At 36.6% G+C, this 16,782-nt stretch overlaps 1 protein-coding gene across 5 annotated transcripts in view; it reads left to right on the forward strand.

The window, feature by feature from the left end:
- Window positions 1–16,463, forward strand: part of LOC145671789 (uncharacterized) — a 90,785-nt gene extending 74,322 nt beyond the window's left edge. For all 5 annotated transcript variants that reach the window (XM_081740998.1, XM_081741002.1, XM_081740999.1 and 2 more), the window contains 2 exons: window positions 795–1,008; window positions 11,676–16,463. In XM_081740998.1, the coding sequence (XP_081597124.1) occupies window positions 795–1,008; window positions 11,676–15,155 (3,694 nt within the window). In that variant the 3' untranslated portion in view covers window positions 15,156–16,463. The remainder of the gene's footprint in view (window positions 1–794; window positions 1,009–11,675) is intronic.
- The last annotated feature ends 319 nt before the right edge of the window (window positions 16,464–16,782 follow it).

The following is a 16,782-nucleotide window of genomic DNA, read 5'->3' on the forward strand; positions in this document are numbered from 1 at the left end:
TTCCGAAAGCGCGTCTTATATGTAGAAGAAAACTACTATTTTTTGCGGTGAATATTAGTTTTAGAATATATTAAATTGTGCACAAAATACTAACTTTTACACGATATTTCGTGGAACATCCATCTGTTTTAGACAAATCTGCTTTTGTTCATTTAAGTTTTTAAGCCTGAATTTAGAAATAATTTCAATAAACTCTCGTTAAGTACTCTTTAAAAAAAGACTATCTCAAATTTAGTGGAAAATATTAAAATATTGTACTTGTGGTGTTATCAGATAACTAGCGTGAGATGGTTAACTTGTCGAAAAGTAAATTGATTCGTTATAAGAGTTGCAAGAAATTTAAAGAAACATTTAAATCTTTTTGTCGCAGTTTGCGGAAGGTATGAAAAAATGTATATTCAGTTTTTGAATTTGTAGAAATGGTGCTTAAAGAATATTTGCGTGCGAAATATAGTACATTGTTATCGAAGTGTTCAATGTAGTGTCAAAATGAGAGGATAACAATTGTTTCGCAAATTTAATTTTCAGCAGTGACCATAATCTATCAAATATGTTCACTTTTGTAACATTTGAGATTGTAAACATCCAAATTATGCTGAAAGTTACTTTTTAGCAATTACGGTAGTTTGTTTCAGCCATTATTAATTAGCTTCTTATTTTTTTCTACTATGTAATGAATGTTCAAACAACATCTGAATGTGGTAAGTATTGTGGTGTTTGTACCTACTATTTTAATGTTCTTTGGCTGTTGTTGTTGTAACAGTGTTTGACTTGGGCCTTCTTACTTTCTGTAGCGGGTGCCAACTGTTTGGCACTAGGCGCTCTCCACGAGGGTCAAAAGTTAACCGGACGTGGTCCATTGACAATTCTCTCCTGTGGAGTGATGAATGCGAGGAAACAAACGAAGATTTAACCAAAAAACCGTATTCCGAAGTTCTTACAAGACGGGGGAATTTAAGATATTCTGTCGATGAAAGACAGTTGAAGGGAAGAAAACATAGCACTGAGGTAGAGTACTGTCTACGTATGTTCGCAGACAAAAAGTTAAAAAAACACTGCGTCTGCAAATCCAGATCATTGTATAGGCAGAGATTACTTAATAAAGAATTTATGGAGAAAAAAAAATAAAACGACAAATATTTCGAAGTTGTGGTACATATTTGGGTGTACCAGCAAATTTCTTTCACTTGATGTGGTTGGAGAGCATAAACATGTTACCGCAGTTTCGTGCGTATTGTAGGGGAGGGTGCAACAAATTGTAATGTTACATGAAGCATTTCATTATCACATCACAGGATAAGTTAAAGGGAGGCAGCAGTATTGCTTAGTTACATTTTCTCTCTGAGGACCCCAGTGTTCCCATGAATAACCTAAACAAAAAATTCTCAAAAAAGATATATTTTGAAAATAATCCCTTTATTTCTTCCCTCAGATACTTGGTACTGACGTTGTTACTTCAGACGAAAGCTTAGCGTATTACGAATATGAGGTATATTAATCTTATTCCTGAGGCAATTACATAAATATTTGAAGAGAATGTAGTGTTTTTCTTTCTTCACAGTTTCGTAGTCAAGTCTGATCCAGCAAAGATCGCTGAGTATCGGAACCTGGTTTTTTGGGTTTTTCAATAAAAACCATGATTTTTGCCAACCATGTAAAGGTGTATAATATTATGTTGTGCAGGTTTTTGGTTCCCAAGTCATTGATTTTTTTTTTTTTTCCCGTTGGTGTTACATTCGCGGAGAGGGGGAGATTAAACTCGTCCAATACGGACCATATTTGGGATGTTAGTAGACCGTGACCCATTTTATAAGAATACGTAAACTGTTATCTTGAGCAGACTTTCCGTTCCTGAGTTATGAGCGATTTAATTTAGTCATATTTTAGGAAGAAAGAAAGAAAAAATCATCCGATCGGGATTAACCTTTGAACGCCGAAGGACGCAACTGCTGCGTGAAGGCTTCAAACCTTAATAGTTCGAAACTAATGTTGCTAGAAATATAATTTTGGTATCAGTGTGTTCCTTACGGATGAAGCTTGCCGCCGATATGCCTTTTATGTATGAAGAATGACATAATTAGGTAGGTCACCAGGGCCGAACACGCGAAGGTTTGCAATACCCTTTGAAAATGAGACACAGGGCATTTTTATAGAAATTTTGTTCTGGTTTTTTATCTCGCTTTGAATTGCAGCAGTGGCTACCATTTTTTCGTATTGTCACAAAGTTGTTGCCTACACATTAGCTTCATTTTGTCAGCGTAGATTTTTTTAAAAGACTTTTTGTTTCTTCTACGAATAAGGTGGGAATTACATATGGTTACCTCGTTGGAATCAGTGTTCCATGAGGTATCAGTCATTAAGGGTATTCACTGCAGCAAAATTAAACTACCGCTAATCTTAAGAGTTTTTCTGTAATATCTTCAAAACAAATAAAAATATTCGAAAAGCAGAAACGTAATGAACTAGAAAATACGATTTTGCATATGATATCGTTATCACAACTCACCTATCTGCTTTCGATTTGCAACTGTAGATAGATTTAGCATTTTTTGCGGGTTCTGTAAATAGTGGCATACTAAAAGCAGATAGATGAATTGTAGTAAAGGTATTACATGCAAAACCGTATTGTCTAGTTCACTACGTTTGTTTTTCGAATATTTTTTTTTATTTGTTTGTAAGATATTACAGAAAAACTAAAATTAGCGGTAGTTAAATTTCGCTGTAATGAAGACGCTTAACCTGTGATAATTAGGGAGGTCACCAGAAACCCCAACGTGAGATTCTACGATTTCATTAAAATACCTGTCCGGTGTAAAAAGTTAAGCTTATCACGATGGTAGACCTTGATTTGCTGTACAAACGTGTGAAATATTCACACAGCGGTGCAGGTTTCTGGTTTAAGCTATGCCCAATCAAAATTCTAAATGAACTTATTGGATATAATGAGAACGGAATAAATACTGCTTAAATAACTGAAGTCAGTCGTGGACAGAAAAAATAATAAAAATCAAGTGAAGGACGATTTTTTACAGCTCTGTGTAATTCACTTGATTAAATTCGTAAGAAGTTTTCCTATTGAAATTCAGTAACTATTTCTAATCTTATTTGTGTAACAGAAGAAATGTTTCATTTCATATAGTGTTGTTAACGGCTCGGCTCACGGCTCAGTCACCACCGAGCCGAGCCAACAGCTCACCCAACCAAGCCGGCTCGAGCCCTCGGCTCATTTGGGCCGAACCGAGCCGGTTAGGCGCAACATCGTTCTGATTAACAAAGAAAAATACACGTTGGCTTAGAAATATTTTTTCAGTTATTCATAAACAGATGGAAGTAATAAAACAAGTCTAGATAAACACAAAGGATGCCTTAAAAAAACTACATAAATGCTGTTACACGACCTTAACAATAATAGTTTTAGGCGTACTCGAAATTTTACACATTTGTACTATTATTTCATTAGGTTTTGTATGATATTTTCAACAGAGATCAAACTAGTGCCTACTGATTTAAGAGATTAACAAATGAGTTACGACAAACTCAAATATAAAACATTTTGTTTGTCTTCACGTGATCCAAGTTCGAAAATTGGGCTTTTGTTTTAACATTTCGTAGCACGTAGTTAGCAACTTAATTTAGTGTTTTCAACAGCTCGAGCGGCTCGGTTCACGGCTGTCAGCACTGAGCCGAGCCACAATAGGTCACCCATCTGAGCCGGCTCGAGCCGAGCCGCTTGACATCACTAATTTCATATGAAGTTTCTCAGTGTAGAATTACGGGATGTGTATATTTAACATTTTCTTTTGTATATAGTGATTTTGCTTCTTGAATGTAATAGAGAACTAATGAAATAGCAATTAGTTCTAAAGGCGTTTAACCGATTTTCACAGTTTATATTTATACTACACTTCATGCTCCGGAACCATTGCTACAATTTACGAAAATTGCACCCAGGGTGTTGTGGCTACGTGACGATATTGAACTTAGAATTTGACTGAAGATATCAAATTATTTTATTCAATCGTGTGGTACTTAGTAATTTCTCAGTAGGTACAGACATTCTTCCATGAGGAAGAAAGAACACAATAGATGCCATCGATAGTTTACAACAGTAATGGTCAAGGGCGTCCTGCGAATATGTTTCATTCTGTCCGCTGATATTATTATTATTATTATTATTATTATTATTATTATTATTATTAATAATAATAATAATAAAATGTATAATTTGTTATTTGAGGGTGCATAAGAGGAAGATTGTAGTGGGTATCATGTGATACCTGAACTAAGATTTGACTTCTTATTGTGAATTTTTTTTTTTTTTTTTTTTTTTTTCATATAAATATATAATCGTTTGGTTACCAAGCCCATTAATGGAAGGTAATGATTTTTAGAAAAATGCAATTTAAGAGCTGCTTTCAGATATTGGTTGTTTAGGCTTTAATTGACCTAGACGTATAGAACAAGAAACAGAACAAAGCTTTAGAAAATGTAATTCTGACTTACATGCAGTAAACCGTCTCCTCTGGTAAGGGCGGAGACAAGGACAATGGCCTCCCAAATGTGGTTCTTATTTTGCTCTGATCACTGATGTACAATTGCTCTGATGGCGGGAGTCCTGCTTGATTATCATTTCGTTGCATGTCAAGGGGAAAAATGTGTGTGTTGAGATAAGCGCTTTGGGGATTTTTTTTTTTTTTTTAACGTGTTGAATCACTGGAACTTGACAATTTTTTCCCCTTAATCTATATCTCAAATAAATACAATATTTTTACTGTAATGAAACTAGAGATACTTGAAACATAACAGTAAACGCTTTTAAGTTATTCTTTTTGAAGGTTATGTATAGTAGTGAATATGAACATTATGAATGATGTAGTTTTAATTCCCGTAGGAAAAAAATAGGAAAATATCTTTGAAAGTACCTGGAATTAATATATTCAATACGGGTTAAATTCAGGAACTTTTATCATTGAGTGCTCAACTCTAAAAGAAATTATATTCACTAACTTAATAATCATTTAGGATTTCCCCCCCCCCCCTCCAATTGGTAACAAGTACGAAAGCCAGATGTATTGCATACCTTGATTTTGCTAGGAAGGGGAAAAAAAGGCGGAAACAAACAAGACTTAACCTCAATGTTTACATAAAGATAAAAAGTTAAAGAAAAATTATCCACCCATAGCTCTTCCAGGGTGATAAAAATTCTTGGCGTTCGAGTGTTAAACGGTTTGGTGATTAGTCCTCTGCACGTAGACGGCAGCATTTTTTTAAAATGTATTTATTTGAATTATGATGTTTTCACCGTTGTTTTGTTCACACCGTTTGCGTACTAGAGGAAGAAACTGTTGGGAAATGTCACGAAGGGTTTTTAAATACTGTCGTTTTGTTTTTAAAACGTCAAATCGCCAAATAAGAAAATTAATAATAATGTCGAGCAGACGTAAAAGACATGTTGCTGATTGCGTGGGATTTGTAAACATTTGAATAAAATAATTCAGGAAACGACTATGTTTTTATTTCACTTGATACTATCTTCGTAGTCCGATCTGTTCTTTGCTTTTCCTAACGATTCTTGTATAGATGCAAATATAAATACATATCCATGCTGTATTTTTGCTGTCAAGAGCTTCGGAACAAATGGATAGTTTGCGATGAATTTATAGAAAATTACGTAGTGTCAAATGTCAAACGTCAAACATACTAAAATTGGTCCATTCGTTTCAAAGTAATTGACTGAAGAATTTGTGTAAAGTGGATATGTACTTTTGTTTGCGAGTGTACGTACTCTGATGAGTCTCCATTCATTCTCTATTTGCTTGCATTAACTTCTGAATTTCTTGAGGTTGAAGATGGCAGCTGCAAAGTATATTCTATTCTGAGTAGAACTAGTTGATTTATTATTTATTTATTTATTTTTTTCGGATATTGGAGTGTATACAGTTTTGAAATTCTTCTGCCTAAACATTTGTCTGGATTGTAGACAGCAGTAAATAAAATGCCTTTACTATCTTTGTGTTTTTAAGATTTTATTTTGATCTATTAGGTAATAAAGTAATGCATGCTGAGAAAATATTCAAGCGTTATTATGCATGTGTAGTTCTGTAGTAACAACTGTATTTTCGTGTGTGTGTGTGTGTGTGTGTGTGTGTGTGTGTGTGTGTGTGTGTGTGTGTTTGAAATAGATAATTCTGCTCTGTAGTCGCCACTAATATATGTCAAAAAGAAAATATACTAATATTTCTGTGTAATTGGGTCTGCCAAATGGTATTTTATTTGTATGTGTATTTTCTTTGTATTGTGTGGTCTATGTATTTTTGTGTTGTAGAAAAAAGAATGCAATGTTCTCTGAGAAAAGTTTGCGTGGGAGGGAAAGTGGAATTACGCAATTGACAGAGATTAGGAAAAGATTTTAAATTATTACATTTAGATCAAGTGAGAAATTATTAGTTCAGAAATTGTATTGACAAATGTTTCCCACACGTATTTGTATATAATTTCCTTCGTGTGACTGTGTGTTGAAGTGATCTCAGTATAACCCTACTGTGCCCAAAAGCTCCGAAATTAGCAGGGTGTATCTTTTTTTGGATAATGATAGGGTGGTAATGTATAATGATATCGGTATCTTCTAAGCCAAGTTAATAAAATTTCCCAAATTTGTAGCTAAACACGATAAAAATTCAATATAGAATATGCCATCTTAAGTGCTCAGAATAAATATATATAACATTTTACAGCGCTGAAAAGTTATGTAGAGATATTATTTTCAATTAGAAACATCAAGATGAAAACCTGTTTCGTACGTAGATCTTCCCCTGTTCTAGGAAGTAGTCCGTAATCTGTTACGTTCTCCAAATTATGGTCCAATTTTTCCTTTTGAGACTGGAATAAAAAAATGGTGCAAACTCTACTTTGAAGATTTACTGTAAATTGTTCTCAAAGTTCCTGTAGTAGGACAGGAAGATTTTCCGTTTTTTGGAATATAGTACTGTAGAGATACTATAAAGTACCGCAAAAGCGTGAGTGCGTTGAAATTTACATTTGCCATAAAAAGTCGCAGCACATTTAATTGCAATTAATTCGATCAGTCACCTGTAAAAGACGAGAGTAATGTCACACTTATACATAAGACAGTTACGTCTGTTTATGCGTTTATGAATAAGAGAATAAAACTTCGGGGTGATCAATATTTTTCGATAAGAATGTACAAACAGCGTTGCCGTGAGTGTTTTTAGATGCTATTTATAACCACACTAAAGTTTGAACCCTTCCAGTTGTCAGTATAACGGTATATAGATATATTCAATTCGGTACGAAAATTTTTATTGTTACGTTGAAAATGTTCATATATTATACGAGCAGGTCTGTACCCAGAGAGGGACAAGAGTGGGTGGTACTCGTCTTAAGTGATTTTTTGTCCCATAGAAAACACAACGTTATAGAGAATTTTAAAATTGAAACAAAACTAAATATTCTTGCAGTTTTATCTGCCACAATAAACTTGCAATTTACCCATTTCTGCGCAAAATGTGATTGTGCGAGACGCAACTAACACCTTTCATTGGCCTTTCTCATTTTAAGAATTTGAAATTCGCATCATAGCCTATTATTGGATCATAACAAGTTTCAGAAGTTGTGTAGCTATATGCATTTCCGAAGAATTGTTGCATCAAGGAACACAACTGGAAGCAGTAATCAGCTACTGGGCAGCAGGGGTTTTGCACCCCGCGCAGCCGCCTTCAGCTCCCCTAAAGCTCAATTGTTTGTTTTAGGTGAATATATATTTAAAAAAAAAAAAGAAACAGTCAAGAATGTCAAAACTTTGGAAGTCAAGAATATTAACAAAGTCAAGAATGTCAATGGTTGTAGTTTTCTTCGGATTAATAAACAGATTGAGTAAATATTCTTGCAAGACGTGCATAAGTTTCTTCATTGATAAGGATGGTGGATGGCGTACTTGAATATTCCTCTCCAACACTGACAGGGGCTCAAAAATATTGACATCGGGTGATTTGGGGAAACTATAGCAGATGTGCAACTTCCTGTTGGTGCCTAGAAAACCAGGCTTGCTCAACAGCAGCATCAGGGAACAAACATTGCACCACGGGATGGACCTGGTCGCTCAAAAAGTCACGTAGTCGTTGACAATGATATAACCTTGCAGGGTAACAAGTTGTTAATTTGAGTTTAGCGTCCTTTTCAGCAGCGAGGTTATATTAGACGTGGACCTACTGATTAACGTGGAATCCGAACCGCATGAGCTACCGCCGGGAACCGAACCCGGGTCTTCCACGGCAAAGGCGCGTTACTAATCGCTTAACCACGAAGGAGTTGCAGGATAACGATGAGTCCAGCAGAATATCACCATTTAGCTGCTACATTATGAAGTAACCCTCATCATGTTTCATGTGTAGTAGCAAACAAATTGGTGGTAAGCTTGGGATGGCGATCTCCACTTGTAAATTCGGCCAGAAGTTGGAAATAGTGTAAAAATCAAGTCATTTTGACCAAATGTAGCATATGTCTCCGTGATAAGACGTATGAATTGGCTACTTGTCTATACATATTGCTTGTGGAGTTCTTTCATTCTGCTTTGGTGCTGATACAGTTTTTGAGCACAATATACACTTCAGCTGCCAGTTTTCCTATTGTCGACTTCCTATTTTTCATCAGAACCTTGCGCAATTTTGTCGGTCTCAAAATACTTTTTCGTCCACGCTTGTGCTTGTTCTATGCGTTTTTTCCAGCCATACTGGATGTTGACATAATGTTTGCTACTGTGCCTCGTAATACATCAAACACTTCGTCTACCTTGCATACCGAGGCACTCACCATCCAAGCTCCAATAATTTAACCTTGTTGAAATTCCGTCAGCTCTGATATAAACCCCTGGCAAATGCAGAAAACCTGTCTCGACTAGAAACAAACTTGGCCACATGGTAAAATTACTATCTATACAGGTGATTTAATTGCGCAAACAAGGCAGCGCCACCTACACACTCCGCAGTGAGAATTTTAATATCAGGTATGCATATCACGGTGTTCACATATTTTTGTCCACTTCCTGTATTTTGTCTATAAACTTGAGATAGGACATCTTTTTAATAGTAAAGAGCATTGAGTTTTATTTTTTTATTTATTTATTTATTTATTTATTTATTTATTTTTTTCGACCTCGCGACTCTTGGAACTTTCCTCTGTAGCAGAAGGCAGTAAAGGGCAGTACTGTAAAACCTTTGGAGAAACTTCCTTTGCATTGATGTATCAAGTAAGATGGGTCATTTTCATGTGCACCTGTAAGTGATGGCTCAAAATTTTCTTCAGCGAGTTAGGTAGATCCATGCTTCGTCTATTATAACAACAAATTCCCAGTGGTGACCGCACATTAGCCTCGTACAACCTTGTCCCTTTGTCGCGATATCCCACGGTGTTCATATATGCAGGCTGGCCTTGCACAACAGAAGTAACCTCAATTTGTGATGGTTTGCGTGATTCACTGTTGATTGGGTCTCATATAACCATTCCGTCATAACAAGTAGTCGTATCTCGGATCTTCTTTAGCGCAAGTCTTGTCAGTTTCAGTGGCGCTTTCTTTGGATGTGATTTAGTTGAGGATATGGAAGAAATAGTTGGTACATAACAGCCCTTATTCCGATACTGTTCTGCTATATGAGAAATGGTGAAGTTTCATGGGAAAGAGCAATGACACACTGTTCCCAAAAGCGATTGATTTTCGCATTATTTTGCCTAATTTAGCACTTCCAATTCTACTGCACGGTGGCTGAGAGACTGACGCAAGTATGCATACAGTTTTGTTCTGTGAAACCCTATTTGATAGGTGACACTGTCTGCAAGTTGTTCAGATAGAAAGGGATCAAGCTTTATTTTCCAGAACACATCAGTTCAAAGTTAAACAGCCTAGACTCTAAACATGTTAGTTCTATACCCCGGACGAACAGATTTTTTTTTTTTTTTTCTCATATAACGTTACTTTTCATGTCCATAGAACGAGGTATTCGATAGGCTGATTTCTTTAAGAAAGTGAGTTCCAACTAAAACTCTTATGGGAGGATAAAGATTGGCAAAAGTCGAGCCCGTGCTCGGCGGGGGATGATGCTAATATGAAAAGTCGAAAACATATAACATTTAACCTTGAGTCTTGCTTCAGCGGTATAGTCCAGTAAAAATGACGATGAGGCAACACTACATGCTAACAAATGTCTAAGAGAACGAGAGAGTAATTGTTCGGTATGGAGTAAAGGTATAGTGTCTTGTCAGCCATGCGATCCGTGTTCAGAGCTCAAGCCTTGGATACACTTTATTATTAGTAGTAGTATATTAATATTGAACTCCCAGTGGCTTTGTTTTAAATTCGAATCCAGTCTCATATGTTGTGGTGTGAATACGGAGCTGCATCTATATTCATGCGTGTTCTAGTGTACCAGCGTCGGATTTCAAGTTAGTGCGTACGCGCATTGGAGGGGAGCCACAAAGAACGAGCGTATTTATGAACACATTTATACATTTACATGATAGACGAGTGTGCGTGCTTTTATTTTGGCACGTTACTCCCATTTCGTTTTATTCTTTTCACCGTAAAATAGCATTGCGCCCAGTTAATATACATTGCACCTAGTCCACACCATGCAATGGCAGTCTCTTCTGTTAGACATTTACTTTGCCATGTGTCGTGCGATGTTGCCTCATCGTCATATGATTATTTTACCAGACCCTTTCGCCGAAACAAGGCCCCGAAGGTTTAATGTTATATTGTTTTCGTCTTTTTACCACAAGCATCACCGTGTGCGAAACGCTACACGTGTTTTAGAACTCCCGATATAAATATTTGGTCACTAATAATAAAATACGATCTGAACTTAAGTACTTGCTCCCGTGTGTGTTTCAGTGACTCCGTGCCCTAATTTTCAGTATTAATCATTAAGGAATTTTAGGTTGTTTTGTGGATTTACATTAACGGTAACATACCAATACCTTAACAAAGCTATACTTTGATGACACCAAACACAACTCGCAATTTAATTTAAAAGATCCTATGTTTTCTAAAGTATAGGAATATTACAAGTAATGAGAGTTCACAAAGCAATGTAAAACCTTTAATGGATACGTACTGAGGGTGATAATACACAGTCGTGAAAACCTATATGGACAAGTTAAAAACACGGATGTTCAAATGAGTTCACAATCACGTTTTATTATTCAATATACAACCTATCAGTTCATTAAGTAACTTGGAAATTACCATAGCAGCTAGCAGAATATGGTGTTATATTATTTCAGCATAGTGGACTTGGATACTTTTATCATGACTTGCCAAGTAATTGCAACTTTTCTAGTTGACGTGAATTGGTTAGCAGTAACATTTTAAGCTTGGTTAATAATTTTGTTTCTATAAATCCTAACCTCTTAGGTATTTGGGAAATTAAACTTCTATTTTTTTAGTGCTTTTTTTGTTTTGAAAGCAGTATTTTTTCGTGTTAATTACATGAACCAAAACGCTTGCTTTCTGTATAAAGGAAGTTTATCTAACAAAAGTAATATTGCTTGAAATTCAAGGTAGAAATAGTAATTGTTGTTGTATGTTGTTTACGAAAGTGTGATTTTCATGCTATTTTTCTGTTCACTTAGACAAAGACTAATCAAACTCTTTCTGTTAACAGGTACATTGTAATGGCATTAGGCACCCAACTGCACAGTCGAAATCGGAGAGCAATGCAAGTCCTGTTTCAGAACCAGTGAAAACTTGCGATTCATTGAGTAAAGAAGAGGTTCAGTCAAGAAGGAACTCCTTGTCAGTTTCATCTGGTCATCATCTACGCTCGAGACATGTGTCAGCCAAATGTGAACGGGAGGAAGCTAGTAACGTCATATGTCATCGTTTGCGACATGGTCGTTATTCCTTAGGCGCTCTTTGTGAGAGAAATCTCCAGAATTTCCATTCAAGGGAACCAGTGAAGTGTGAAATGGTTTTGAGAGACCGTTCGAAATTCGACTATGTGATGGGTAGAAACGAGTCAAGTGAAGAGGAGAACTTCTCCGACGAGATGGATGAAGTGAAGCAAGGCGGTGGGAAGAAACTACAGAACTCTCACGGAAAAAGCAACAGTTCTAACCACACAATTAAAAAGAAACGATTGTCGGCAGAAGAGAAGTTTCTAGAGGACAACAAAGACTATTATAAGGTAGAGGTGCTAGCAGCGAAATTACGATCAAGCGGTTATTTTCTAAGCCAAAGAGAGCGAGAGTTAGAGTTGGCCAGGAAAGCTGAAAGTTTAGAGGAAGAGAAGAATTCACAGTCTTCTCCGAAACAGGTATCGAACGGTTCTGCTAAGCAAGCTTCAGACAGTTCAACAAATTCTTCTCCCAAACAGTTGTCTAATAGCTCTAATAAACATGCTTCAGTTTCCAATAGTTCCGCAAAACCAACCTCAAACAGTACCCCGAAACCAGTTGCGAATAGTACTCCAAAGCCAGTGGCCAATAGCACTCCAAAACCTGTCTCTAACAGCAGCTCCCCAAAACAAGTGTCAAACAGTTCCCCCAAACAGGTGTCCAGTGTGAGGTGCAATGGAGGCTTTGCTGAAAGTGAGAAAGTGGAAGTGAAACCGAAAAGATCGAGGCGATCAGAGTTGGCTGTATTAAGTGATGAAGCCGAGTGCTTTATGTTTGGTGAACCTGTGAGGAGAGATGATTCTGTGGATTCGTCAAGTAGCGAGAGTAGTGCAGATGAGAAAAAGACAGATGAAACGGCTAAGTCGAGTAAAAACGGCGAAGTAACAGACAGTGTTAAAGCAACAAATTCGAGTAAAAGTAACGCCATTTCTGCGTGTGAAACTGTGCAAAATGATAGTGTTAATCATGATGATAATAGTAATGATAGTTCCCATTCTAAAAAGGCTAATAAGCAAGCAGGCAAAAAGAAGCGAAGGACGCAGGCAGAAGTTTTTATTAGAGACAATTTAGACTATTATAAATTTCAGTTATCGGAATCCCGATTGCGTATGCATGACAGTGTTCACAGTTATGAGAAGCCTGAACTTGCAAATGTGGAATGTGGTAATAAAGAAAAGAAAGCCGAAATCCCTGTAGATAAAGTGAAAGAAGAGAATGAAGATCAAGTTGCTGCAGGTGAAAATGAACTTCCAATTAAAATCGACGAATTACATTTTTCATTTGAAAGTATTCCGCAGAGTGAGCCATGGTACCAAACATATCATCGTCAAGACGAAGGAGAGGAGTTTTATATTTCTTTAAGTGAATCGTGTTTGTGGAAACCTTTCCTGTTACCGTACGAAATGCCCATTGAGACATTCTTAGTTCCCAATAAAACTCTTCCCATGAAACGACCTATGTTCCAAAGGAGGTCATCGAAACTTGCGCTTCTTGCCAGGTCACCGAGGAAGTCGCCCCGTTGCCACGCTTCAACATTAGCTATCTTATCCAGCATAATGAAAGACAAAAAGGATAGTTCCGATTCTACGGGCAAAGATATGTCTGAACCCGGAGACCCCGTGCCAGTTGAAAGCGAAACTGAAGTACAAATGAGTTCGACCAAAGGAGACGTCAACCCAGAATTTAGATCGGAATCTGATAATGAAATGAATCAGATTGCTCGTAACATAGATACTTTGTTTAAAAATGAGTGTGAAAGTACAAGTTTTGACTCTAAATCAGTATTTCCAAAGCCCTCTGTGAAAGGCAAGGGCAAGAGACGAAAGAAAAAGTGTTCAGGAATTGGTGTAGAGAAGGTAGAAGAAATCGATCCTGAAGTTCTTGCGGAGATGGAGAAGAACAGTCCCTCTTCAAATCACCCCAATTTCGCTTCTGTGGATCGTGTTCCTTGTCCCGATGTTCTTTCTTTGCTTAATTTTTCTCACTGCCAGTGTGTGGATAGAATTGCGAATGTAGTAGCGTCGTCGTGTTCAGGCTGTGATAATAATTTAGAATCAAATTCAGAGTGTGCCTCAACGTGTGATACTGTTATTTCCGACACGGACTCAAGATGGCGAATGGGCAGAAGAAGATTCGGTGGAAAAAAGCGGAAAATAAATATGACAGGATGGCCTAGAAATAAGCCAAAGAAAAAGAAGAAATGTGACGTTACGAACACTTCTGCAAAATCAGCAACTAGTGTTAGGCTAAGTAAGAGTGAATCATCAAATGCACCGAAACCTGTACATGAAGCGAACCTAAGTTCAGTATTGAATCAGGGTAGAAAACATTCGACGACTTTTAAGTGCGGAGAGAGTAGTGATTCTGTGAAAAATGAGACTGAGTCTAAACCAAATAGTAAAATTGAAACGGTTGAATCTAAACCAAATAGTAAAGGTGAAACGGTTGAACGTAAACCAAATAGTAAAAGTGAAACTGTTAAAGCAATGTTCCATAGGAAGCGAAAATATAAGACGATATACAAAGGCGGGAATAAAAACAGTTTGAAGCTTGTTATTCGGAAAGCCACCGATGACAGTGAAGAAGGCAAAAGTAAATCTACAGACAGCGAAGAACCGAAGAGTAGGTCCACAGATAGTGAGGAGTTCAAGGGGAAGTGCTTGAGAAGCAACAGTGATATAAATGACTCAAAATTTGAGAAACCTAGGTTGAAAATAAGTATTAAACCAAGTGGTAAAGTTCGGGCGAAAGTTGATTCAAAGACCAAGGGTTCGTTAATATGTAGAATAAGCACAAGACAGAGTGATAGAAGTTTTAAAGAAGACGAAAAGTTACACAAAAAAGTGGTAACAAGTAATCTACAGGGTAAGAATGGTAATAGTAGTAGTAGTAGCAGCACAAGCAGTAGTAGTAGTAGTAGTTGTGGTAAGTTTGATCGGACTTCACGGACAAGCATCGACTCAGCATCCAGTCTTGAGTATCAGCCATGTGTTCGTGTGGAAAAGATGCCAGAATTAGAAAGGTGTTCATATTCCGTGAGGCATATGAGCAAGACTCGTCGTGGTATTTCTAAACGTTCAGCCAATAAGAAGACTGCAAAGAAGTATACTAACGATTGTGGTGATACGAAAGGCAGTTCTTCCATAGGATCAAGCAAGTCGAAAAACTTCACCCGAAGAGCTTCTCCTCGCAAACCTAGTACTCAGCTCATTGCAAGGTGGGAAGTGTGGCCGTCGACTCAAAGATGATCTCTGTTCTCCTGCTCATTGTTAATACGTTTAAATTATATTAAATAATATTCAACATGTATATCATATCGTTTTCAACAAGTATATTTAATTGTAGCATATATTTAATTTTAGTTTATTAATTAATGGATTTAAATTGGCTTTGTATCTTTACCTAAAAATTGATTTTTTTTTTTTTTTTTTTTTTCATTTTACGCAGCGTATGACACCACTTCAGCATCTAGATCATAAAACTGAGTTTCTGAATCTTATGAGCTTGAAAAATTAACGTAGATTTCTCAGAAAAAGAACTCTTACTTGTGTAGTTGTTCTTTCGGCAGTTCTTATAATTACTGTTAAAGAGGGTGGTCGTAAGTTTTGAAAATCTTATTTTGTCCCGATGTTGGTAAACATACCACTTAATTTTTGTTGAGAAATGGGCGAGTCAGTTTCGTATTTTGCATTATCAATGTATGCTGTGTAGTTGCCGCAACTCAGTTGCTCAACGAAGAAAGCATAGGTCAGCAGGCAAGTTGAGAAATTTCAAATCTGACGTTCCACTTGTTCTCATGCAGATGCCGGTGCTTGTCTAAGTTTCTGCTTTCAGAAATTTAAGAAAGTATTTCAGTTCTCTCTCCCGCTTTCATTTTTACAAGTCGCCACAAAGTGTGAACTATAGGAACCCATCAGAAATGTAGAGCAGTATCTTGGAGGGACTACCGCTTTCTTCTCAGTTTTTCCCGGAATTTGTTCATGCTCACAGGGACGTAGTTTCTCACTCACTAACGACCTAAACCCTTTAGCTAGCGAAATCTGGAAATTGAAAGAAAAAGCAGCGATTTTAGTTTAACCAGTGAAAAAACTGTATATAAGAATTTCTTAATATAACAATATTACGAGCATTCCCGAATCAGAGGTAAATTACTTTAGATCCGTAAGTTGAATCTACGTGTTGTATGCTATCAGCGTGTTTTATACGTAATCAGTACTTCGTACAAAGCCAGTTTGAATTCATTAATCCCGTATTTGCGATCGGGTTAAAATCAAATATCTAAGGTGTAATGAATTTAATACAGGTCTATTTTTAAAAAAGAGAAATACGAGAGTCTTATTGATCTATTCAGTATAGTTTTTAAGGATCAGGTGCGATCCACTTCTTCATTTCTTGTGTAAGAATGTCTTTTTTAATTTATGTTCCATTTACTTGAACTTCCATTAACGTTTGCGAAGTCCAGCTGTTGAGAGAGGTGAACCATCCACTATGTAAATACTGTATCTAGTTTGAATAGCCTTCAGTTATAAGAATAAAAGCGAATATTTGTATACTTTTATTGCGCTTTCATTCAAGAATATATATACACTGGTTCATTTAAAAATGCTGTGAAGCAAATTGTCAGCGTAATTTTGTGCATGATTCAAGTAATCCACCCATAACAATTCAAATAGAAGATATTGGTAGCGTCTTTTAATCTACACGGCGCACGTAGGGCCAAAATATTGAGTTACGACGACAAAAATAAAAGTTGATTTTATTGGATATTCTGCTCAGAAATCCTTATAAGACGACTACGCCTTAAAAAAGTCAAAAATAAGAGCCATTTTAAATTGTTGGTACGCATTTCGACTTACGGAGATAGCTATATAATCT

This window comes from Thermobia domestica, chromosome 15, assembly GCF_964235325.1.
Source record: "Thermobia domestica chromosome 15, izTheDome1.hap1.1, whole genome shotgun sequence".
In the NCBI taxonomy this organism is placed as follows: Eukaryota; Metazoa; Arthropoda; class Insecta; order Zygentoma; family Lepismatidae; genus Thermobia; species Thermobia domestica.